Below are 27,061 nucleotides of genomic sequence, written 5' to 3' on the forward strand. Positions count from 1 at the left end.
TGGTCAGGACTATATCATATACAGCCCTGTGTATAGAGTGCAGTGTTCAGGAGTATATCATATACAGCCCTGTGTATAGAGTGCAGTGGTCAGGAGTATATCATATACAACCCTGTGTATAGAGTGCAGTGTTCAGGAGTATATCATATACAGCCCTGTGTATAGAGTGCAGTGGTCAGGAGTATATCATATACAGCCCTGTGTATAGAGTGCAGTGGTCAGGAGTATATCATATATAGGGATGGGGGCGAAAGGTTCAGGCCGGGCATAAGTTCGGCCCTGACAATGCCCGTTTGGGTGTTTGCTAAACACTTGAATTTTCTGCGCGCTCTGTGGGATGTTGGCCAGCCACAGTTAATAGGTTGTTAAGGAGCTGGGCCGGGACGCCAACTGCCACGTCCTTAACAATGGGAAAAAAAATGTAAAAATAAAAAATGAAAAAAAGAAATTCAAAAAAAACATTGCCGGCAATAGAAAATATAAAAAAAGAGCATGGGGGTTCCCCCCAAAGTCCATACCAGACCCTTATCTGGGCATGAAAGGGGGGGCATGAGTGAGCCCCTCCCCCCCCTGAACCATAGAAGGCCACATGCTCTCAACATGGGGGGTTGCTTTTGGGGCAGGGGATGTAAGAAGGGGCTTCCATATCCTGCCCCATGTGAACGAGTAGCAGTACATTGTACCGCTACTCATTCACCAAAACAAATGTCAAAAATAATGAAAACCGTCTTTTGACAATTAATTTATTTAAAAAAATTTAAAGAAAAGGAAAAAAATGTCCCCCGTTGTAAATCCACGACGATCGACGCACTTACATTAGTGAAACATGGGAGAAGGACCCCCTTATATCAGAGGTCAGTGTAGTGGTCCCTTACATTGGTGACCAATAGGAGAAGGACATTTTTACATCGTCATCAGTGGGAAGACTTCCACTCTTACAGATCATTGATGTCAGTTGTCACTGAGAGACAGAAATTGTTCATTGCTCAAGGAACCCCTAGAAACCTTTGGAGGAACCCTGGCTGAGAAAGTCTGGACTAGGCAGTAATATATTTCTCTCCCCCTTGGTGGGAGTGGAGATGACCCCATCTATAAGGATATACAGTACATATACACACACAGCACAAGGCCGTGTTCACACTACGAGATGTTTCTCAGGGGTTGCAGTTCCTCTGAGTTCCACAAGGTGGTGATCTCACCTCTACCATAGAGACAGGAAGTCTGTATGAGGATAGGAAGTGATGTCAGGTACAAACAGGAAGTGATGTCTTGTATAAATATGAAGCTCCGGGTGAGAGGTGAGTCGGGAGGAAGTAGAGAGGAGACATCTTTGGAATTAGCAGTAGAGGAGGTAATAAGATCTTATTTTTTATTTACACCCAGTAACCCCCCCCCCCCGTCATGTCCGTCCTCTTCCTCCATAGTCACTGTGATGTCTTTTATCTCCAGCAGATGATGATACACACATATATAGTGTGGGAAACTAGATTACCCCCTTCAGGGGCAGAACATTCCCCCACTTATGGGGCCGGAACATTCTCTTCCTTTTGGAGATGTGTCACCTTTCCCACCATTCACCTTCTCAGTCTATACTAACAGATTATATGATAATATGGGATGTGGTGGTGGGGGAGGGTGTGTATGATTATAATGCACATGTTTATATTTTATAAGCTTTATGTAGAAGAGGGAAAATAACTATTCCTGATGTCTGTGAAGGTCCCACACAAGGGATGTGTCTGGATGGTGACTGTATCATTGTGTGTGTCAGGTTCCTATAAGGTGTCAGGATGTCACTGTCTATTTCTCCATGGAGGAGTGGGAGTATTTAGAAGGACACAAGGATCTCTACAAGGACGTCATGATGGCCAATCAGCCGCCCCTCACATCACCGGGTAAGAGGAGACTTTATTGTAAAGGAGAGAGCAGTACGGAGGCTCCACCCATCCCCCATCATCTGATAAACACCTAGAAACAATGTATTCAGTCAGTGTGTGTGTTTCCTACAGATGGATCCAGTAATGGGAACCCACCAGAGAGATGTCCCCGTCCTCTGTATTCCCGGGATTCCACACAGGAAGGTCACACCATCCCCCACCATCATCAGGTAGATGAGGAACAATCACTGATAGTATCATTAGGATCTGTACATTATCTGCATTGTTACCATTGATGTCATTTTTATTATATATTCAGAGTGGAAACCTGAGAGATCCTAAAGTTGAGGTTAAAGAAGAGATAAAAGAGGAGGATGATGAGGATGGGGTGATGGAGGAGACAGAGCATCATCAGGTAGATGATTAACAATTATTGGTAGTTCTGATTTGTACACAGCATGATTGTTACAATGAATGTTTTATTATATATTCAGAGTGGAAACCTCGGGGATGATAATATTGATGTTAAAGAAGAGTATAAAGAGGAGGATGAGGAGTATGGAGTGATGGAGAAGTTTTCAGAAGGACACAAGGATATGATGGAGCCACCAAATACCAGGAACCCACCAGAGAGATGTCCCCGTCCTCTGTATTCCCGGGATTCCACACAGGAAGATCACACCATCCCCCACTGTTACAAGGTTGGTGGGGCGAAGGTCATGGAGATGATGTGTGTATTTTCTATGTGATGTCACAATAATAAATCTTCTATCTTACAGATGATATTTTCTCTCTCATTTTCTTGGTTTAGAGTGGAGATCCAATGGATATAGAATTTGAGGTGAAATCAGAAGAAGAAGAGAGGTATGTGAGGGATGATCAGCAGTCTATGGAGGAGGATGGAATAACGGGGACATTTATAGAGGAGGACACTCCTACAGAGATCAGCACAGGTGGGTCATTAACACTAAATCCATTCCTCCACCCATACTGCTCACTGATTGGTCCAGAGTAGGGCGGGGGCTGGGTGATATCAGCCTGTAATCCCCTGGTCACTTTCCTGAGCTGTGTTCCCCGTCCTGTATTCCTGGATTTCTCTCCGATAATCTTCCTTCTCTGTGCTGCCGACACAATTTATGGATCTAGACTGGATTTATGGAAATTTTTACCATAGGTGTTGCTTGACCCAGACACCTGGGGTATGGTTGGTTCTTCTGCCCCATGCCTGGGTCTAGCAAGACCTCTGACAGAAGAATTCTCCCGGGGTTACTTGTTCTGTTGTCTGTGCCGGGTGGAGTGATATGTCTGTACAGTGGGGCAAAAAAGTATTTAGTCAGCCACCAATTGCGGAAGTTCTCTTATAAAGACGAGAGAGGCCGGTAATTGTCATCATAGGTGTCACCTCTACTAGGAGAGACAAAATGTGGAAACAAATCCAATCACATTGTCTGATTTTTGAAAGAATTTATTTGCAAATTCTGGTGGAAAATAAGTATTTGGTCCCCTACAAACAAGCGAGATTTCCATCTCTCACAGACCCGTATCTTCTTCTATAAGAGGCTCCTCTCTCCTCCACTCATTACCTGTATAAGAGGCTCCTCTCTCCTCCACTCATTACCTGTATAAGAGGCTCCTCTCTCCTCCACTCATTACCTGTATTAATGGCCCCTGTTTGAACTTGTTATCAGTATAAAAGACTCCCGTCCACAACCTCAAACCGTCACACTCCAAACTCCACTATGGTGAAGACCAAAGAGCTGTCGAAGGACACCAGAAACAAGATTGTAGGCTGGGAAGACTGAATCTGCAATAGGCAAGCAGCTTGGTGTGAAGAAATCAGCTGCGGGAGCAATAATTAGAAAATGGAAGACATACAAGACCACTGATAGACACCTGTCCACAACACTCCAAACTCCACTATAGTGAAGACCAAAGAGCTGTCGAAGGACACCAGAAACGACATTGTAGACCCACACCAGGCTGGGAAGACTGAATCTGCAATAGGCAAGCAGCTTGGTGTGAAGAAATCAGCTGCGGGAGCAATAATTAGAAAACGGAAGACATACAAGACCACTGATAATCTCCCTCGATCTGGGGCTCCATGCAAGATCTCACCCCGTGGCGTCAAAATGATCACAAGAACGGTGAGCAAAAATCCCTGAACCACACGGGGGGACCTAGTGAATGACCTGCAGAGAGCTGAGCCCAACGTAACAAAGGCTACCATCAGTAACACACTACACCGCCAGGGACTCAGATTCTGCAGGGCCAGACGTGTCCCCCTGCTTAAGCCAGTACATGTCCGGGGCCCGTCTGAGGTTTTCTAGAGAGCATGTGGATGATCCAGAAGAGGATTGGGAGAATGTCATATGGTCAGATGAAACCAAAGTAGAACTGTTTGATAGAAACACAACTCATCGTGTTTGGAGGAGAGAGAATGCTGAGTTACAACCAAAGAACACCATACCTACTGTGAAGCATGGGGGTGGCAACATCATGCTTTGGGGCTGTTTCTCTGCAAAGGGAACAGGACGACTGATCCGTGTACATGAAAGAATGAATGGGGCCATGTATCGTCAGATTTTGAGTGCAAACCTCCTCCCATCAGCAAGGGCATTGAAGATGAAACGTGGCTGGGTCTTTCAGCATGACAATGATCCCAAACACACCGCCCGGGGCAACGAAGGAGTGGCTTCGTAAGAAGCATTTCAAGGTCCTGGAGTGGCCTAGCCAGTCTCCAGATCTTCACCCCATAGAAAACCTTTGGAGGGAGTTGGAAGTCCGTGTTGTCCAGCGAAAGCCCCAAAACATCACTGCTCTAGAGGAGATCTGCATGGAGGCCAACATACCAGCAACAGTGTGTGACAACCTTGTGAAGACTTACAGAAAACGTTTGTCCTCTGACATTGCCAACAAAGGAGATATAACAAAGTATTGAGATGAACTCACATATTGACAAAATTGTGATTGGATTTGTTTCCACGTTTTGTCTATATTGTACATTACATACTCCTGACCCCTGCACTATATTCTCTATATTGCACATGACATACTCCTGACCCCTGCACTATATACTCCTATATTGTGCATTACAAACTCGTGGCCCCTGCACTATATACTCTATATTGTACATTACATACTTCTGACCCCTGCGCTATATTCTCTATGTTGTAGTCAACATAGACTATATAGTGCAGTCAAGTTCCTCCTCCCCCAAACTCGCTCATCCCATGTCCCATGTCTTTAGGTAAAACACCTATTTGGGTGTTTTTACCTAAAATACCATAAATGTTCCTCAGAGGACCCATTTACTAGTTACCTTGAGGGGGGAATTGTAAGATCCTCAGAGACAAAGCTGCCTGATGTGGGCGGAGTCCTGGTTTAGGGGAACCAATCAGCTCATGTCTAGTAATAATCTTTGTATTTCTATTTTAGTAGATGGACGGGAGATGAGGAAAACCTCAGAGGATTGTCTCACTTTGTCTCCAGACTGTAAAGTAGAAGATGAGGACATCACACAGTATAGTCCAGGAGAAAACCCGACTACCTCAAATGTCCATCCGGCACCACACAGTGTAGATGGACCATCGTATTCCTCTTATCCCGAGGAACCTCAGACTGTGCGGGACGGTGCCGGACCATCGTATTCCTCTTATCCTGAGGAACCTCAGACTGTGCGGGACGGTGCCGGACCATCGTATTCCTCTTATCCCGAGGAACCTCAGACTGTGCGGGACGGTGCCGGACCATCGTATTCCTCTTATCCCGAGGAACCTCAGACTGTGCGGGACGGGGCCGGACCATCGTATTCCTCTTATCCCGAGGAACCTCAGACTGTGCGGGACGGTGCCGGACCATCGTATTCCTCTTATCCCGAGGAACCTCAGACTGTGCGGGACGGTGCCGGACCATCGTATTCCTCTTATCCCGAGGAACCTCAGACTGTGCGGGACGGGGCCGGACCATCGTATTCCTCTTATCCCGAGGAACCTCAGACTGTGCGGGACGGTGCCGGACCATCGTATTCCTCTTATCCCGAGGAACCTCAGACTGTGCGGGACGGTGCCGGATCATCGTATTCCTCTTATCCTGAGGAACCTCAGACTGTGCGGGACGGTGCCGGACCATCGTATTCCTCTTATCCCGAGGAACCTCAGACTGTGTGGGACGGTGCCGGACCATCGTATTCCTCTTATCCCGAGGAACCTCAGACTGTGCGGGACGGTGCCGGACCATCGTATTCCTCTTATCCTGAGGAACCTCAGACTGTGCGGGACGGTGCCGGACCATCGTATTCCTCTTATCCTGAGGAACCTCAGACTGTGCGGGACGGTGCCGGACCATCGTATTCCTCTTATCCCGAGGAACCTCAGACTGTGAGGGACGGTGCCGGACCATCGTATTCCTCTTATCCCGAGGAACCTCAGACTGTGCGGGACGGTGCCGGACCATCGTATTCCTCTTATCCCGAGGAACCTCAGACTGTGCGGGACGGTGCCGGACCATCGTATTCCTCTTATCCCGAGGAACCTCAGACTGTGCGGGACGGTGCCGGACCATCGTATTCCTCTTATCCTGAGGAACCTCAGACTGTGCGGGACGGTGCCGGACCATCGTATTCCTCTTATCCTGAGGAACCTCAGACTGTGCGGGACGGTGCCGGACCATCGTATTCCTCTTATCCTGAGGAACCTCAGACTCTGCGGGACGGTGCCGGACCATCGTATTCCTCTTATCCCGAGGAACCTCAGACTGTGCGGGACGGTGCCGGACCATCGTATTCCTCTTATCCCGAGGAACCTCAGACTGTGCGGGACGGTGCCGTCCTTCCAACAGATAAGAGGTTTCCCTGTACTGAGTGCGGGAAGAGTTTCTATTTTAAATTCAATCTCGATGAGCATAAAAGATCTCACACAGTTGAGAAGCCACTTTCCTGTCCTGAGTGCGGGAAATGTTTTTTAAAGAAAGCCCATCTTTTCCTACATCAGAGATGTCACACAGGAGAAAAGCCGTATTCTTGTTCTGAGTGCGGGAAATGTTTTTCAGGAGAGCATAGTCTTAAGAGCCATCAGAGATCTCACACAGGAGAAAAGCCGTATTCCTGTCCTGAGTGTGGGAAATGTTTTATACGAAAATTACAACTTGTCACACATCAAATGTCTCACACGGGGGAAAAGCCATTTTCCTGTTCTGAGTGCGGGAAATGTTTCTCATCGAAATCCTGTCTTTTTATGCATCAGAAATTGCACACGGGGGAGAAGCCACATTCCTGTTCTGAATGCGGGAAATGTTTTATAAAGAAAGCCAATCTTTCTCGCCATCAGAGATCTCACACAGAAGAAAAGCCGTATTTTTGTTTGGAGTGCGGGAAATGTTTCGCAGTAAAATCAGACCTTGTCAAACATCAGTTATCTCACACGGAGGTGAAGCCTTTTTCCTGTTCTGAGTGTGGGAAATGTTTTTCTAGGAAGTTCAGTCTTTCTGTACATCAGAGGTTGCACACGGGTGAGAAACCATATTCCTGTTCTGAGTGCAGGAAATGTTTCACAGTAAAATCAGACCTTGTCAAACATCAGAGATCTCACACGGAGGAGAAGCCATTTTCCTGTTCTGAGTGCGGGAAATGTTTTTCACAGAAATCCTATCTTTCCAGACATCAGAGATCTCACACGGGGGGAGAAGCCGTATTCCTGTCCTGAGTGAGGGAAATGTTCCTCACTGAAGTCCTGTCTTCCTGTACATCAGGGGGTCCCACACAACCCTGGAGGTGTATTAGTGAGTGCGGGAAATGTCTTGTATATGAATGTTGCTGGACATGTGGGGAAGAAGCACACCCTGATATACACCTCAGATATACTCCATGGCTGATCTTCATCATGGAAGAAACAGTTGATAAGGAGATCAGAGATCACCAAAGACATGGATGAAGTGTTGTACCGTGTCGGCCATTGATAGCAGGAGAAAAATAAAAATGGAGTCCTTACCTCTCATTGGCTGAGTACATTTTGTGGTATGGAGACTTAGAGGTCTATTATTCTCTTGCAATAGGTCTGTTTTCTCAAGTCGTCTTCCAGGACGAAACGCGTAAACCCCCACCACTTAAAAGGTGGTCCTCTAGAACGTTTAAAATAAAAATGGAGTCATTACCTCTCATTGGCTGAGTACATTTTGTGGTATGGAGACTTAGAGGTCTATTATTCTCTTGCAAGAGGTCTGTTTTCTCAAGTCGTCTTCCAGGACGAAACACGTTAAACCCCACCACAGGGGTTTACAGGTTCTCTTTAATGACAGTCTAATAGGTCCCTCACGTCTCTCCTGTCCTCCACTGAAGATAATGAAGGGCAGACTGGGCTCCATGTACAGCTTCTCCGTCCACGACCACCAGAAATGATAAAAATAAACCCGGAAGTGACCCAATACATATCACTTCCGGGTTCATTCTAGCTAGAGGTGATCAGCGAGCGGATTTTCTCTGGTCTCTCTCTCTCTTCTCTACCTGACAGCACCCACCATGCCAAGTGCTAGGCCTGCAGGTGGGATATCAACACCCACCATGCCAAGTGCTAGGCCTGCAGGTGGAATATCAGCACCCACCATGCCAAGTGCTAGGCCTGCAGGTGGAATATCGAAGACCAGGCAACGTGGTGGTGAGTCTATGGAAGCCATCCAGTGGCTGTATAGAGTTTTCAACCCTGTGGGATATCGGCACCCACCATGCCAAGTGCTGGGCCTGCAGGTGGGATATCGGCACCCACCATGCCAAGTGCTGGGCCTGCAGGTGGGATATCGGCACCCACCATGCCAAGTGCTGGGCCTGCAGGTGGGATATCAGCACCCACCATGCCAAGTGCTGGGCCTGCAGGTGGGATATCAGCACCCACCATGCCAACTGCTAGGCCTGCAGGTGGAATATCAGCACCCACCATGCCAAGTGCTAGGCCTGCAGGTGGGATATCAGCACCCACCATGCCAAGTGCTGGGCCTGCAGTTGGAATATCAGCACCCACCATGCCAAGTGCTGGGTCTGCAGGTGGGATATCAGCACCCACCATGCCAAGTGCTGGGCCTGCAGGTGGGATATCAGCACCCACCATGCCAAGTGCTAGGCCTACAGGTGGAATATCAGCACCCACCATGCCAAGTGCTGGGCCTGCAGTTGGAATATCAGCACCCACCATGCCAAGTGCTGGGTCTGCAGGTGGGATATCAGCACCCACCATGCCAAGTGCTGGGCCTGCAGGTGGGATATCAGCACCCACCATGCCAAGTGCTAGGCCTACAGGTGGAATATCAGCACCCACCATGCCAAGTGCTAGGCCTGCAGGTGGAATATCAGCACCCACCATGCCAAGTGCTGGGCCTGCAGGTGGGATATCAGCACCCACCATGCCAAGTGTTAGGCCTGCAGGTGGGATATCAGCACCCACCATGCCAAGTGCTGGGCCTGCAGGTGGGATATCGGCACCCACCATGCCAAGTGCTAGGCCTGCAGGTGGAATATCGAAGACCAGGCAACGTGGTGGTGAGTCTATGGAAGCCATCCAGTGGCTGTATAGAGTTTACAACCCTGTGACGACGTTTGAGACCACACTTATCCTTCACCAGAATGTTCCAGAAGGGTACTGCTGGTCTTTGTGACAAATGATTCCACCATCGTAGGTAGGTTGGGGGGAAGGTTTCCCTGAGCGTCGTAATTCGGTGTTTGGCAATTTCCACCGTTGGCCACGCCCATGAAATATGGTATCTAGATTTCCATACCCAGGAATGAGATGAGGAAGGATCCATATCGTGTCCAATCAGGAAGCAGATTTCTGGCCTCACTCACAGCTTTACCGTCAGATCTAAGTGTAGCACCCTTTAGTATGTCCTAGCAGTTGGCGTAGTGTGGATTAGATGTTAGAGAAGGTAAAAACATAGTTTAGCTCAGGGCTAAGCCTGAGCTATGGAAGATGGGTCAGGGTTTACTAGAGGTCAGGGCTGGGTTTCTCATCTTGGCGGCTCTCTGGTGCCTCCCCTTGGTCTAGAAGGTTGGAGAATCTTCTAGAATTAGTGAGTGGAGGTTAGGAGGAGCTGCCTTGAATATTTATGGAGCCTCAGCCAATCCTCTGAGGCTGGCTGGAAGGGGGCTGAGACCACTTCATAAATAGACATGGCCGATGCCAGCTGCCGCAGTCGGGTGGAAGATGGAGATGCAGGGCCGAGGAGGCTGTCAGTGGCCCTCAGGGGTTCCCCCTAGTCTTGAAGGGTGTCCTGCCTTGGGCCGGGGGCTCAGGTGCTGGAAGAATCCTGCCATAACACATGGGGGGGAGCCCTTTCTGGAGGAACGGGAGTAAAAAGAGGACAGTGTGAGTAGACCAGCACTGCTGGGGACTAACAAGGGCCACGCCATTGGCCACGCCCGTAAAATATCGAATCCTCGTGTTTGCCCATACTCTGTGTGACGGACAGCCCCTGTCAGTGATAGATGGTGTGTATGTGCCACACAAAAATCTTGAGGCTCTTAAGGTAAATGGGTGGAAGTGAGAGATCTGTAGGCAGCAAGGGGTTAAGCCCTAGCCACACCTTGCGCCCCACCTGAGGTATAATTTTGCCTTACCTGGGTAAATCAGTGGTGGTGCTCAGGGCCGGGACAAGGGGTGGGCAGGAGGGACGGCTGCCCCTGGCGCAATGGTTTATTTCAGGGGTAGGGGGCACCCTGACCCTAACCCTAAGGGAAAGGGGGGTGCAGTTTGGCATCTTTGACCTGGGCACTGGATGACCTTGTCCCGGCACTGGTGGTGCTGATAGAGGAGAAGCAGGCTGTGAGGGAACATGCCTGCAAAACTGGAGCAGACCCAGTGAGGACTATTTATTAACCAGGGGGCTTTCATTTGTTTTGATGGACTGTTGCTTTGGGACTATCTTTTCTACCCCTGCGTGGCAAACCTTTTCTGTTTGCTGACCAAATAAACATGTCCATGAAGCCCTTAACCTTGGATTACCTCCCCGAAATATCTTCACTTAAAGCTGACCTCCCACATTTGATACCGGACTGGTAATATTATAGATTACCATAACCAGGAATGAGATGAGGAAGGATCCATGTCGTGTCCAATCAGGAAGCAGGTTTATGGCCTCACTCACAGCTTTACCGTCAGATCGAAGTGTAGCACCCTTTAGTATGTGCTAGCAGTTGGCGTAGTGTGGATTAGAAGTTAGAGAAGGTAAAAACATAGTTTAGCTCAGGGCTATGCCTGAGCTATGGAAGCTGGGTCAGGGTTTACTAGAGTTCAGGGCTGGGTGACTCAAACAGGCAGCTCTCTGGTGCCTTCCCCTGGTCTAGAAGGTTGGAGAATCTTCTAGAATGAGTGGGTGGAGGTTAGGAGGAGCTGCTTTGAATATTTATGGATCCTCAAAGGCTGTCTAGAAGGGGGGGCTGAGACCACTCCATAAATGGACATTAGCCATGCCAGCAGGGGCAGCTGGGTGGAAGATGGAGATACAGTGCTGAGGAGAAAAAACAAATTGTTACCCCAGCTCTACTGCCAATATAAAAGTCCATGAACTGTGGTCCGGTGCTCTAGCCAGGGTGTTAAGGCCTCGCAGGTACGATTCTTGGATCAGGAAGGCTGACAACTTGGATGCTCTTGAATAAAAGTACTAATGAGTACCGTGCTGATGAGGCTGTTGGTGGCCCTCAGGGGTGCCCCCTAATCTGGGTAGGGGGGGGGGGTGTCTAGCCTTACGCTGCGGCTTGGGTGCTGGAAGGATTCTACCATAACACATGGCAGAAGCCCTTCCCGGAGGCACGGGAGCAAGAGAAGAAAGCGTGAGTAGATCAGCATTGCTGGGGACTTACAAGAAAGCAAGATACTAGAAGCAGTAATTAATGGAAGCAGATACCAGGGGACAGGATATAGGTCAGGCTCAGGCAGGGACAAGGCTTTCAGGGGCAATACTGAAGCCCTGAGCCTCAGTGAAGAGTTGGCTTATATACTCCCAGCAGTTCCACATCAGGTGCAGCTTGATTATCAGTATGTACATCTGCTGGGGGCCACCAGAACGGCACCCTTCGGTGTTAAATGCAACAGTGCCACCAGCAGGTGAGCCAAGCAATAACACCGGTCCTGACAGTTCCCCCTTCCCCCGTAAGGAGTGGCCTCCGGACACTCCATTCTGCCTTTGACCTGACAGTCCATGTGGGTGCGGAAAAGTCTCCCCTCCGTGTGTGCGGACTTCTTTGCACTTTTCAGGCCACAGGCACATCAGGCTGGGCAGCGAGCAGAGGCACATCAGGCTGGGCAGCGAGCAGAGGCACATCAGGCTGGGCAGCGAGCAGAGGAACATCAGGCTGGGCAGCGAGCAGAGGCACATCAGGCTGGGCAGCGAGCAGAGGCACATCAGGCTGGGCAGCGAGCAGAGGCACATCAGGCTGGGCAGCGAGCAGAGGCACATCAGTCTGGGCAGCGAGCAGAGGCACATCAGTCTGGGCAGCGAGCAGAGGCACACCAGGCTGGGCAGCGAGCAGAGGCACACCAGGCTGCGCAGCGAGCAGAGGCACATCGGGCTGGGCAGCGAGCAGAGGCACATCAGGCTGGGCAGGGGGAATGGAACCACCAGGCAGGGTATCTGGAATGAGACCACCAGGAATGGGACCACCAGATAGTGTATCAGGAACGGGGACCACCAGGCCGAGCATCAGGAACGAAACCACCAGAGAGGGCATCAGGAATGGGACCACCATACAGGGCATCAGGAACGGGACCACAAGACAGGGCATCAGGAACGGGACCACCAGACAGGGCATCAGGAACGGGACCACCAGGCAGAGCATCAGGAACGGGACCAACAGACAGGGTATTAGGAACGGGACCAGAGTCCCCCCCCCCCCCCCTTAACCTTAAGGAGTGGCCTCAGGATGCTGACTGTTCTCCGTCTTTGGGTTGGTTGTGAAGATTCAGTGAAATCATCCTGAGCTGTTATTAGCTATAAAAGGGAAGGGGTGGGGATCGTCTTCACAATCTTGTCCATATCTTGGGCTGAGATCTGCAATCCCCACCCCTTTGCTTAAATAGTAGGGATCCTCAGTGATGTCAGACATTCAAGAAGGTGCAACCGCTTCTTCATTAGGAAGCAGTGAAAGTGGGAAGTTGTCATATATAGAAGCGGTAGGAATATCGCCTTCGTGTATGCACGGCTCCAGCCAAACGTGTGGGGGGGGGGGGGTGTGGGGCAGGGGGCAACACCGCCAAAGTTTGAATTGAACCATCGGCTCATCCCTACTCTTTAACAACTACGCGGAGCATCAGTTGAAGAGTTTCAGCCTATATGGCCTGGCCTTAGTCATAACCACCATGGGAGAAGGACCCCCTTATATCGTTGGTCAGTGTAGTAGTCCATTACATTGGTGACCAATGAGTGAAGATCCCCCTTATATCAGTGGTCAGTGTAGTGGTCTTTTACATTGGTGACCAATGAGTGAAAGACCCCCCTATATCAGTGGTCAGTGTAGTGGTCCTTTACATTGGTGACCAATGAGAGAAGGACCCCTTTATATCAGTGGTCAGTGTAGTGGTCCCTTACATTGGTGACCAATGAGTGAAGGACCCCCTTATATCAGTGGTCAGTGTAATGGTCCATTACAGTGGTGACCAATGAGTGAAGGACCCCCTTATATCAGTGGTCAGTGTAGTGGTCCATTACAGTGGTGACCAATGAGTGAAGGACCCCCTTATATCAGTGGTCAGTGTAGTGGTCCATTACAGTGGTGACCAATGAGAGAAGGACCCCTTTATATCAGTGGTCAGTGTAATGGTCTCCTACATTGCTGACCAATGGGAGAAGGACCCCCTTATATCTAGACATGTGCAGTTTGTTTTGTTCCAAATAAATATTTGGACAAATTTTTCATTATTTGGACCAATGGGAGAAGGACCCCCTTATGTCAATGGTCAGTGTAGTGGTCCCTTACAGTGGTGACCAATGGGAGAAGGACCCCCTTATGTCAATGGTCAGTGTAGTGGTCCCTTACAGTGGTGACCAATGGGAGAAGGACCCCCTTATATCATCAGTAGAAAGACTGCCCCCCTTACAGATCATTGATGTCAATTGTTACTGATAGACAGAAATTGTTCATTGCTCCAGAAACCCCTAGAGACCTTTGGAGGAACCCTGGCTGAGAAAGGCTGGACTAGGCAGTAATATATTTCTCTCCCCCTTGGTGGGAGTGGAGATGACCCCATCTATAAGGATATACAGTACATACACACACAGCACAAGGACGTGTTCACACTACGAGACCTTTCTTGGGTCTGCAGTTCCTCTGAGATCCACAAGGTGGTGATCTTCTCACTTCTACCATAGAGACAGGAAGTCTCTATGGAAGACAGGAAGTGATGTAGGGTACAGACAGGAAGTGATGCCAGGTATAAATAGGAATTTCCAGGTGAAAGGTGAGTTGGGAGGAAGTAGAGAGGAGACGTTGCTGGAAGTGGCAAGACGATGGACAATCAGCCGCCCCTCACATCACCGGGTAAGAGGAGACTTTATTGTAAAGGAGAGAGCAGTACGGAGGCTCCACCTAGATCCCCCATCATCTGATAAACACATAGAAACAATGTATTCAGTCAGTGTGTGTGTTTCCTACAGATGGATCCAGTAATGGGAACCCACCAGAGAGATGCCCCCGTCCTCTGTATTCCCGGGATTCCACACAGGAAGGTCACACCATCCCCCACCATCATCAGGTAGATGAGGAACAATCACTGATAGTATCATTAGGATCTGTACATTATCTGCATTGTTACCATTGATGTCATTTTTATTATATATTCAGAGTGGAAACCTGAGTGAGTTTAAAATTGTTATTAAAGAAGAGATAAAAGAGGAGGATGATGAGGATGGGGTGATGGAGGAAGAACACAAAGATCTGTACCAGGACACCATGGAGGAGTCATCCAGATACAGGAACCCACCAGAGAGATGTCCCCGTCCTCTGTATTCCCGGGATTCCACACAGGAAGATCACACCATCCCCCACCATCATCAGGTAGACGAGTAACAAATATTGGTAGTTATGATTCATATACAAGTGTGTTTGTTACAATGAATGTTTTATACATAGTAGGTGAGGTTGAATAGACACAAATCCAAGAAAGTCCAACCCATGTGTGTGATTATATGTCAGTATTACATTGTATATCTCTGTATGTTGTGGTTGTTCAGGTGATTATCTAATAGTTTCTTGAAACTATCGATGCTCCCAGCTGAGACCACCGCCTGTGGAAGGGAATTCCACATCCTTGCCGCTCTTACAGTAAAGAACCCTCTACGTAGTTTAAGGTTAAACCGCTTTTCATCTGATTTCAGTGAATGGCCTGGTGTCTTATTAATTTCCCTTTTGTGGAAAAGTTTTCTCCCTATTGTGAGGTCACCAGTCCAGTATTTGTATATTGTGGGGTCACCAGTCCAGTATTTGTATATTGTGGGGTCACCAGTCCAGTATTTGTATATTGTGGGGTCACCAGTCCGGTATTTATATATTGTGGGGTCACCAGTCCAGTATTTATATATTGTGGGGTCACCAGTCCGGTATTTATATATTGTGGGGTCACCAGTCCAGTATTTGTATATTGTGGGGTCACCAGTCCGGTATTTGTATATTGTGGGGTCACCAGTCCGGTATTTATATATTGTGGGGTCACCAGTCCAGTATTTGTATATTGTGGGGTCACCAGTCCGGTATTTGTATATTGTGGGGTCACCAGTCCGGTATTTATATATTGTGGGGTCACCAGTCCGGTATTTATATAATGAAATCATATCCCCTCTCAGGTGTCTCTTCTCCAGAGAGAAGAAGTTCGGAGCTCACAACCTTTCCTCATAACTAATATCCTCCAGACCCTTTATTAGCTTTGTTGCCCTTCTTTGTAGTCGCTCCATTTCCAGTACATCCTTCCTGAGGACTGGTGCACAGAACTGGACAGTATACTCCAGGTGCGGCCGGACCAGAGTCTTGTAGAGGGGAGAATTATCCTTTTATCTCTGGAGTTGATCCCTTTTTAATGCCAATATTCTGTTTGCTTTGTTAGCAGCAGCTTGGAATTGCTGAGCCCATCATCTACTAGGACCACCAGGTCCTTCTCCATCCTAGATCCCCCCAGAGGTTCCCCTCCCCCCAGGTCCTTCTCCATCCTAGATCCCCCCAGAGATTCCCCTCCCCCCAGTCTATAGATTGCATTCAGATTTTTGCCTCCAAAATGCATTATTTTAAATTTTTCTACATTGAACCTCATTTGCCATGTAGTTGCCCCTCCCCCCATTCATTTGTTAAGATCATTTTGCAAGGTTTCCACATCCTGCGGAGAAGTTATTGCCCTGCTTAGCTTAGTATCAGCCACAAATACAGAGATTGAGCTGTTTCCCCCATCCCCATCCTCCAGGTCATCTATGAACACATTAAATAGGATTGGTCCCAGCACAGAACCCTGGGGGACCCCACTACCCTCCCCCGACCATTCCGAGTACTCCCCATTTATCACCACCCTCTGAACTCGCCCTTGTAGCCAGTTTTCAATCCATTTACTCACCCTATGGTCCATGCCAACGCACCTTACTTTGTACAGTAAACGTTTATGGGGAACTGTGTCAAATGCTTGTGCAAAATCCAAATACACCACGTCTACGGGCCTTCCTTTATCTAGATACACCACATCTACGGGCCGTCCTTTATCTAGATACACCACATCTACGGGCCTTCCTTTATCTAGATACACCACATCTACGGGCCTTCCTTTATCTAGATACACCACGTCTACGGGCCTTCCTTTATCTAGATACACCACGTCTACGGGCCGTCCTTTATCTAGATACACCACGTCTACGGGCCTTCCTTTATCTAGATACACCACATCTACGGGCCTTCCTTTATCTAGATACACCACGTCTACGGGCCTTCCTTTATCTAGATACACCACGTCTACGGGCCTTCCTTTATCTAGATACACCACGTCTACAGACCTTCCTTTATCCAGATACACCACGTCTACGGGCCTTCCTTTATCCAGATACACCACATCTACGGGCCTTCCTTTATCTTGATACACCACATCTACGGGCCTTCCTTTATCTAGATACACCACGTCTACGGGCCTTCCTTTATCTAGATACACCACGTCTACGGGCCTTCCTTTATCTAGATACACCACGTCTACGGGCCTTCCTTTATCTAGATACACCACGTCTACGGGCCGTCCTTTATCTAGATACACCACGTCTACGGGCCTTCCTTTATCTAGATACACCACATCTACGGGCCTTCCTTTATCTAGATACACCACGTCTACGGGCCTTCCTTTATCTAGATACACCACGTCTACGGGCCTTCCTTTATCTAGATACACCACGTCTACAGACCTTCCTTTATCCAGATACACCACGTCTACGGGCCTTCCTTTATCCAGATACACCACATCTACGGGCCTTCCTTTATCTTGATACACCACATCTACGGGCCTTCCTTTATCTAGATACACCACGTCTACGGGCCTTCCTTTATCTAGATACACCACATCTACGGGCCTTCCTTTATCTAGATACACCACGTCTACGGGCATTCCTTTATCTAGATACACCACATCTACGGGCCTTCCTTTATCTAGATACACCACGTCTACGGCCTTCCTTTATCTAGATACACCACGTCTACGGGCCTTCCTTTATCTAGATACACCACATCTACGGGCCTTCCTTTATATAGATACACCACGTCTACGGGCCTTCCTTTATCTAGATACACCACGTCTACGGGCCTTCCTTTATCTAGATACACCACGTCTACAGCCTTCCTTTATCTAGATACACCACGTCTATGGGCCTTCCTTTATCTAGATACACCACGTCTACGGGCCTTCCTTTATCCAGATACACCACATCTACGGGCCTTCCTTTATCTTGATACACCACATCTACGGACCTTCCTTTATCTAGATACACCACATCTACGGGCATTCCTTTATCTAGATACACCACATCTACGGGCCTTCCTTTATCTAGATACACCACGTCTACGGCCTTCCTTTATCTAGATACACCACGTCTACGGGCCTTCCTTTATCTAGATACACCACATCTACGGGCCTTCCTTTATATAGATACACCACGTCTACGGGCCTTCCTTTATCTAGATACACCACGTCTACGGGCCTTCCTTTATCTAGATACACCACGTCTACAGCCTTCCTTTATCTAGATACACCACGTCTATGGGCCTTCCTTTATCTAGATACACCACGTCTACGGGCCTTCCTTTATCTTGATACACCACATCTACGGGCCTTCCTTTATCCAGATACACCACATCTACGGGCCTTCCTTTATCTTGATACACCACATCTACGGACCTTCCTTTATCTAGATACACCACATCTACGGGCCTTCCTTTATCTAGATACACCATGTCTACGGGCCTTCCTTTATCTAGCTACACCACGTCTACGGGCCTTCCTTTATCTAGCTACACCACACCTACGGGCCTTCCTTTACTCAGATACACCATGTCTACGGGCCTTCCTTTATCTAGCTACACCACACCTACGGGCCTTCCTTTACTCAGATACACCACGTCTACGGGCCTTCCTTTATCCAGATACACCACATCTACGGGCCTTCCTTTATCTAGATACACAACATCTACGGGCCTTCCTTTATCTAGATACACCACGTCTACGGGCCTTCCTTTATCCAGATACACATCTACTGGCCTTCCTTTATCTAGATACACCACGTCTACGGGGCTTCCTTTATCCAGATACACCATGTCTACGGGCCTTCCTTTATCCAGATACACATCTACGGACCTTCCTTTATCTAGATACACCACGTCTACAGACCTTCCTTTATCTAGATACACCACGTCTACGGGCCTTCCTTTAGCTACACCACGTCTACGGGCCTTCCTTTATCTAGATACACCACGTCTACGGGGCTTCCTTTATCTAGATACACCACGTCTACGGGCCTTCCTTTATCTAGATACACCACGTCTACGGGCCTTCCTTTATCTAGATACACCACGTCTATGGGCCTTCCTTTATCTAGCTACACCACGTCTACGGGCCTTCCTTTATCCAGATACACCACGTCTAGGGACCTTCCTTTATCTAGATACACCATGTCTACGGGCCTTCCTTTATCCAGATACACATCTACGGACCTTCCTTTATCTAGATACACCACGTCTACGAGCCTTCCTTTATCTAGATGGCAACTCACCTCCTCATAGAAGGTTAGTAGATGGTTTGGCAAGAACGATTCTTCATGAATCCATGCTGATTACTGCAAATGATACCGTTCTCATTACTAAAATCTTGTATATAGTCCCTTATCATCCCCTCCAAGAGTTTACATACTATTGATGTTAGACTGACTGGTCTGTAATTCCCAGGGATGTATTTTGGGCCCTTTGTAAATATTGGAGCTACATTGGCTTTTCTCCATTCTGCTGGTACCATTCCAGTCAGTAGACTGTCAGTAAAAATTAGTAACAATGGTCTGGCAATTACTTGACTGAGTTCCCTAAGTACCCTCGGGTGCAACCCATCTGGTCCCGGTGATTTATTAATGTTAAATTTCCCAAGTCTAATTCTAATCCTGTCCTCTGATAACCATGGAGGTTCTTCCTGTGATGTGTCATGGAGGATAAACACTGCAGTTTTGGTTACTGAAGCCCCCCGATTCCCTCGTGAAGACTGAGGAGAAGAATAAATCCAATACCTTCGCTATCTCATCCTTTGTAACCAGATGTCATTCCTCATTCTTTATATGGGCCAATATGGTCTGCCCTCCCTTTTTTACTGTTTACATACTTAAAGAATTTCGTGGGATTTTTTTTTGCTCTCCTCCGCTATGTGTCTTTCATGTTCTATCTTAGCCGTCCATATTGCACCCTTACAATTCTTGTTGCATTCTTTATAAAGTCTGAATGCTGATGATGATCCCTCAACCTTGTATTTTTTTTTTAATTTTTTATTATATCTTTCAGAATGAAAATCCCAAGGATAATATTGTTGTAAAGGAAGAGTATAAAGAGGAGGATGAGGAGTATGGAGTGATGGAGGAGTTTTCAGAAGGACACAAGGATATGATGGAGCCACCAAATACCAGGAACCCACCAGAGAGATGTCCCCGTCCTCTGTATTCCCGGGATTCCACACAGGAAGGTCACACCATCCCTCACTGTTACGAGGTTGGTGGGACGGAGCTCATGGAGATGTGTGAATTTCTTCTATGATGTCACATTAATAAAGCTTATGTTTCATGGTTGATATTCTGTTTTTTTTTTGGTTTAGAGTGGAGATCCAATGGATATAAAAGTTGAGGTGAAATCGGAAGAAGAAGAGAGGTATGTGAGGGATGATCAGCAGTCTATGGAGGAGGATGGAATAACGGGGACATTTAAAGAGGAGGACACTCCTACAGAGATCAGCACAGGTGGGTCATTAACACTAAATCCATTCCTCCACCCATACTGCTCACTGATTGGTCCAGAGTAGGGCGGGGGCTTGGAGATCAGTCTTATGGACCTTCCTTTGTGCACTGGTGCGCAGTCATGTTGGAACAGGAAAGGGCCGTCCCCAAACTGTTCCCACAAAGTTGGGAGCATGAAATTGTTCATGACGCCTTAAGAGTTCCTTTCACTGGAACTAAGGGGCCAAGCCCAACCCCTGAAAAACAACCCCACACCATAATCCCCCCCTCCACCAAATGATTTAGACCAGTGCGACACGCAAAAAATCACACATGCTCAGATTCAACTACGAGACGGAAGCTATTGGCTATTGAACTTCCTTTTTCTAGTTTTTCATCACTGTCACTCCTATAAAAGACAGTTCTCGTTGTTTCCTCGCTCTCTGACTAAGGTCCATGAATAAAGAAATGATCTGGTAGGAGATCAGAGGACCCATTTACTAGTTACCTTGAGGGGGGAATTGTAAGATCCTCAGAGACGAAGCTGCCTGATGTGGGCGGAGTCCTGGTTTAGGGGAACCAATCAGATCATATCTAGTAATAATAAGCCAAATGGTCTGGGGCTGAAGTGGTTAAACAATTCTACTTATAATTTGTCCTAAGTCACAACCTTTATATTTTTACCTTATAACAGAATTATCATTAGGTCAGTAGATACTAAAATTGTAATCGTATCTGTGGCCTGGAATATAATATGTATAATTTGAATGACTTATAACCACATGTATTTTAAACACAATACAATACAAAATATCTTCTTTGTTTTGTGAAATGGGACATTATTGTTCAGGCAAATCTGTTTCAACACCAGGTTTGTATAATCTAAAAATGGTTGATCCGATGAAATCATATGTTTTCCAAGTTTTCAATGGATCCGCCATTTTTTTTTTTTTGTCACTCCTATAAAAGACAGTTCTCGTTGTTTCCTCCCTCTCTGACTAAGGTCCATGAATAAAGAAATGATCTGGTAGGAGATCAGAGGACCCATTTACTAGTTACCTTGAGGGGGGAATTGTAAGATCCTCAGAGACAAAGCTGCCTGATGTGGGCGGAGTCCTGGTTTAGGGGGACCAATCAGCTGATGTCTAGTAATAATCTTTGTATTTCTATTTTAGTAGATGGACGGGAGATGAGGAAAACCTCAGAGGATTGTCTCACTTTGTCTCCAGACTGTAAAGTAGAAGATGAGGACATCACACAGTATAGTCCAGGAGAAAACCCGACTACCTCAAATGTCCATCCGGCACCACACAGTGTAGATGGACCATCGTATTCCTCTTATCCTGAGGAACCTCAGACTGTGCGGGATGGTGCCGGACCATCGTATTCCTCTTATCCTGAGGAACCTCAGACTGTGCGGGATGGTGCCGGACCATCGTATTCCTCTTATCCCGAGGAACCTCAGACTGTGCGGGAAGGTGCCGTCCTACCAACAGATAAGAGGTTTTCCTGTGCTGAGTGCGGGAAGTGTTTCTTTTTTAAATTCAATCTCGATGAGCATAAAAGATCTCACACAGTTGATAAGCCGCATTCCTGTCCTGAGTGCGGGAAATTTTTTTTAAAGAAAGCCCATCTTTCCCTACATCAGAGATTTCACACAGAAGAAAAGCCATATTCTTGTTCTGAGTGCGGAAAAAGTTTTTCGGGGAAGCTTGGTCTTAACAGCCATCAGAGATCTCACACTGGGGAGAAGCCGTATTCCTGTCTTGAGTGCGGGAAATGTTTTGGAAGAAAATTACAACTTGTCACACATCAAATGTCGCACACAGGAGAGAAGCCGTATACCTGTTCGGAGTGCGGGAAATGTTTTTCATCGCAGTCCTGTCTTTTCAAACATCAGAAATATCACACGGGTGAGAAGCCCTATTCCTGTTCTGAATGCAGTAAATGCTTCGTAGTAAAATCAGACCTTGTCAAACATCAGAGGTCTCACACGGAGGTAAAGCCATTTTCCTGTTCTGAGTGCGGGAAATGTTTTTCTAGGAAGTCCAGCCTTTCTATACATCAGAGATTGCACACGGGGGAGAAGCCGTATTCCTGTTCTGAATGCCGTAAATGCTTTGTAGTAAAATCAGACCTTGTCAAACATCAGAGGTCCCACACAGGTGAGAAGCCTCATTCCTGTCCTGAGTGCGGTAAATGTTTTACACGGAAGTCCAAACTATATGCACATCAGAGATCTCACACGGGGGAGAAGCCACTTTCTGATCCGGAGTGAGGGAAATGTTCCTCACTGAAGTCCTGTCTTCCTGTACATCAGGGGGTCCCACACAACCCTCGAGGTGTATTAGTGAGTTTGGGAAATGTCTTGTATATGAATGTTGCTGGACATGTGGGGAAGAAGCACCCCCTGATATACACCTCAGATATACTCCATGGCTGATCTTCATCATGGAAGAAACAGTTGATAAGGAGATCAGAGATCACCAAAGACATGGATGAAGTGTTGTACCGTGTCGGCCATTAATAGCAGAAGAAAAATAAAAATGTAGTCATTACCTCTCATTGGCTGAGTACATTTTGTGGTATGGAGTCTTAGAAGTCTATTATTCTCTTGCAAGAGGTCTCTTTTCTCTCTTTCCTCATTGGCTGAGTACATTTTGTGGTGTAAAACCTTGCAAGAGGTCTTTTTTCTCAAGTCGTCTTACCAGGACAAAACACGTTAACCCCCACCACTTAAAAGGCAGCCCTTCTATGCCTTTTAAAATAAAAATGGAGCCATTACCTCTCATTGGCTGAGTAAATTTTTTGGTGTAAACTCTTGCAAGAGGTCTGTTTTCTCAAGTCGTCTTACCAGGACGAAACGCGTTAACTCCACCACTTAAAAGGTGGCCCTCCAGGCCTTTAAAAATAGGAGTCATTACCTCTCATTGGCTGAGTACATTTTGTGGTATGGAGACTTCGAGGTCTATTATGAATAAGAATACAAATAGTTGATGGAACGCGTCACAGGTTTGCCCAGCCGTGACGAATATTGTCCATATTTTATATAACTCGGTGATTTCCTATGATCATTGCCTCCATCTAGTGTCCATAATTCTGTATCACAATGTAGCCCCCCCCCCCCCGGGTCTACTGAAGGCATGGGGTGAGCTTGCATGTACCCCAGGGCTGAGTCCTTGACTATAATGGGGAGTTTTGAACAGAAATTGGTCATCAGTCACTTTTGATCTTTTCAAAGCTTTAATGGAAAACGTGGAAGGCGGTAGTAGAAGAAAAGAGGGTTGGGGGTCTCCGTTACCAGGAGCAGATCACTTATAGACTCTTTGGATCCAGAAAAAGTACAGCTTCACCGTACCAGAACCTTTGAGCCGACCCGGCGATATTGCAAGCAGGTTTTGAGATTGTAGAACAAGATTCGGCTTCACAGTGTTGGGACCTATAAGCCGACCCGGCAACACTGTAAGCAGGTTTTAGATGTAGGCGCGTCCTTCAAACGAGTCACCCTTCTGGAAGACCAGCCTGCGTCCTGGCTCTCTCCACCATGGGTCCTCCCCCTGGATCTTCTCTATTTGGTTTGGTTTCCTCTACGCTGGACAAGACAGCCTAAGGACCACCTCCAGGATTAGTAGGCCCCAGACAGGCTTCTAGGCCTACTTGCAGAGCTCACTTCAGCAGCACATCCCCAGGCCAGGAGGGCCTGAGGAAAGAGAGCGCATGGCCCAGCCCAAATATATATATCCTCTCCCAGAATGCACCAGTGACCAAGAACCTCCTACTGGGCTGGCTGGAAGAAAAATAAATATCCATAACTCAACCTAGTTGTACTTCTCATACTGGCCCTGCGGTACAAGTGACACCTACTGGTGACAGTGAGAAATGTACAATCTAATTGAGTTTAGGGAAAGACCAGATAAACCGTACAATCAAGCTGAGCGGCCTACAGCCCCAGCCCGAAACTACCTTCACTCCAGTTTAGGACCAGGGGGCTACAACAATATTTTTACAGATGATGGAATTTCAGTAAAAATACTTCATTATGGCCACTAGATGGGGCTGACAATCATAGGAAATCACTGTGTTACAATAAGAATATGGCCAGAATTGATCACATCCGGGCTCATTCTTCTCACACTCGTCCAACAAATCTTCTGTACATTGATCCCTTGGTTCCTGTCATCAGGCATGGTTTCCTACAAGTCCCGGAGATCTTATACCCATACACTTATGACTACAGTAGACATCGAAGAACATAAACCAACCACTGATTAAAAACCAAAATACCGAATTTGGACGTTGGCACAATCAATATTTCGTATGCAGGCGCCCGTGACATGGTCTTCATGTACAGGGGGTGGGTAGTTTAAGTGCTTGGGGGGGGGTAAAGTGAATGTTTTCCCCTTTTTTTTCCACTTAACCTTGGGTGGCTGTCATATGCCGTCCTTAGGTTGAAGTGGCTATATCGGGATGACGGATGCTGCTGCAAAGTAAAAGCAATCATAGCAGCTGTTTAGCCGCTTGATTGCTTTTACTGGCGGCGGGAGAGGGGGGCGTCCTGGTGCTTCTCCTGGCTTGCCCGTGCCATTGGCGAGCCGGAGAATGAATCTGCCGGCGGCTGACGGTTTACTATAGAGCTGACCTTGGACCAGATGGTCCCCAGCCATCTCTATGACCCTTATGCCGCGTACACACGATCGGATTTCCGCCAACAAAACCGTGGATTTTTGAAGGTTGTTGGCTGAAACTTGTCTTGCATACACACGGTCACACAAATGTTGGCCAACAATTACGAACGTACAAGACGTACGGCGAGCCGAGAAAAAGGAAGTTCAATAGCCAGTGCGGCTCCTTCTGCTTGATTCCGAGCATGCGTGAACTTTTGTGCGACGGACTTGTGTACAAACGATCGGACTTTCCGACGACAACGTTTTGTCGGCGGAAAATTTGAGAACCTGCTAAGCCAACATTTGTTGGCGGAAAGTCCGACAGCAAATGTCCGATGGAGCGTACACACGGTCGGACATTCCGACAACAAGCACACATCCAACATTTCCCGTCGGAAAATCCGACCGCGTGTACGCGGCAATAGAGGCTGGAAGCAACGTCATGACGTCACTTCGGGCACCGATGGATGTAAACACTGCCGTTTGTTTTGCTTTTTTTGATCTTGGGCTTTCCAGCCTAGAGGAGAGATGTGGGGACTTATAGACCCCACATCTCTCCATAAAGAGGACATGTCATTTGGGATGTTTACATTTCTTGTAATAGGAATAAAAGTGATCTAAAAAATATATATAAGTGTAAAAATAAAATACATTTTATAGCTCTCCCATCCTCCCGTGCTCTAACGCATACGTAGGTCAGACCCGCATATGTAAATGGCGTTCAAACCACAGTTGTGAGGTATCACCGCGAACATTAGAGCGGAGCAAAAATTCTAGGACAAGGCCTTCGCTGTAATTTTAAACTGGTAACGCACTGAAATATACAACGTTAAACTTACAGTAACGCAATAAAGTATATGGCATTAAACTTGCAGTAACGCACTTGAAATATACGGCGTTAAACTTGCAGTAATGCACAGAACTATATGGTGTTAAACTTGCAGTAACACAATGACATATACGGCGTTAAACATGCAGTAATGCACAGAGCTATACGGTGTTAAACTTGCTGTAACACAATAAAATATATGGTGTTAAACTTGCAGTATCGCACTGAAATATACAGCGTTCAACTTGCAGTAAAGCACACAACTATATGGTGTTAAAGGGAAAAATAAACTGCGCTTGGGTGAAGCAAAAACAAACACAAACTACTAACAATCTATAAGGAAGGCGGCAGCAATAAATGTGATACAAACACCTAACAGCAATGAGAAAATACAAAAAGCTGCGCCAACATAAAAGTAACCTATAAATAAACACCCCTAAAAAAAGGATTATTTTTTATATATGTGAAATGTGAATAGTTGATATATTCAAAACTTCTAAATAAAAAGTAACAATTAATAAGAATTCATCCTCACAAAGTTCATAAAGGAGTCCATAAATGATCAACAGTTGCGGTCCTAAATGGAAACACCACGGTGGTTGAACAAACTCAGATGCGCACAAGTGCCCGTCACCATATAGTGAGTGCGCTTACCAGATGGAACTTTGGTTAGAGCGTTATGACCATATCATCAATCGCGTCAGAATATTCCTCTTTTTAGTAGATCAGCTCACCGAAATGAACAACAGCACTCTTATAAGCACATCTTAATCCACGATCCCAAAAAATACTATCAGTAGCTCGAGGGAAAAAGAGGGAACCAACATAGTGTGATACTGTTTGGAGGATTTATTAAAGTAAAAAGTAGCGCACTTACATGAGCATCGAATAAATACAGCATGCATAGAAAGAACATAAAAAGCCGGCCGGCATTCAGGAGCCCGTCCTCCTCTCCTACAACGTGATGGCGTCACTGCGTGCCTTTCCCAGACGCGTTTCGTCATACCTGACGTTGTCAATGGGGAACGGGCAGCGCAGTGACGCTCCACCTTATATAACCAAGGCTGAAACCAAACCTCGTTCTGAGATGCAAGATTCAGTCACACGTCGCCATTTTAGTTAATGGCGAATAGCCCTAAACATTGCGCGATATGGTGTTAAACTTGCAGTAATGCACAGAATTATATGGTGTTAAACTTGCAGTAACACAATGACATATACGGCGTTAAACATGCAGTAACACAATG

General features: G+C 47.0%; 3 protein-coding genes across 3 annotated transcripts in view; all 3 read left to right on the forward strand.

Annotated features, from left to right (window-relative positions):
- LOC143955445 (uncharacterized) overlaps positions 1-27,061 on the forward strand; it is a 113,610-nt gene that overhangs the window by 23,429 nt on the left and 63,120 nt on the right. The window lies entirely within an intron of this gene.
- LOC143955737 (uncharacterized) lies at positions 1,988-22,886 on the forward strand. The gene is made up of 5 exons (XM_077465858.1): positions 1,988-2,107; positions 14,692-14,904; positions 19,897-20,100; positions 20,204-20,345; positions 21,497-22,886. Exons 2-5 carry the CDS (start codon positions 14,764-14,766, stop codon positions 22,597-22,599), a joined length of 1,590 nt encoding a protein of 529 aa, XP_077321984.1. The 5' UTR covers positions 1,988-2,107; positions 14,692-14,763; the 3' UTR covers positions 22,600-22,886.
- Positions 2,892-7,867, forward strand: LOC143955605 (uncharacterized). The gene has a single exon (XM_077465690.1). It carries the CDS (start codon positions 5,240-5,242, stop codon positions 7,574-7,576), a length of 2,337 nt encoding a protein of 778 aa, XP_077321816.1. The 5' UTR covers positions 2,892-5,239; the 3' UTR covers positions 7,577-7,867.

This window comes from Lithobates pipiens, unplaced genomic scaffold (genome assembly GCF_037356315.1).
Source record: "Lithobates pipiens isolate NorthernLeopardFrog02 unplaced genomic scaffold, aLitPip1_a1.2 Scaffold_35, whole genome shotgun sequence".
Lineage (NCBI taxonomy): Eukaryota > Metazoa > Chordata > Amphibia > Anura > Ranidae > Lithobates > Lithobates pipiens.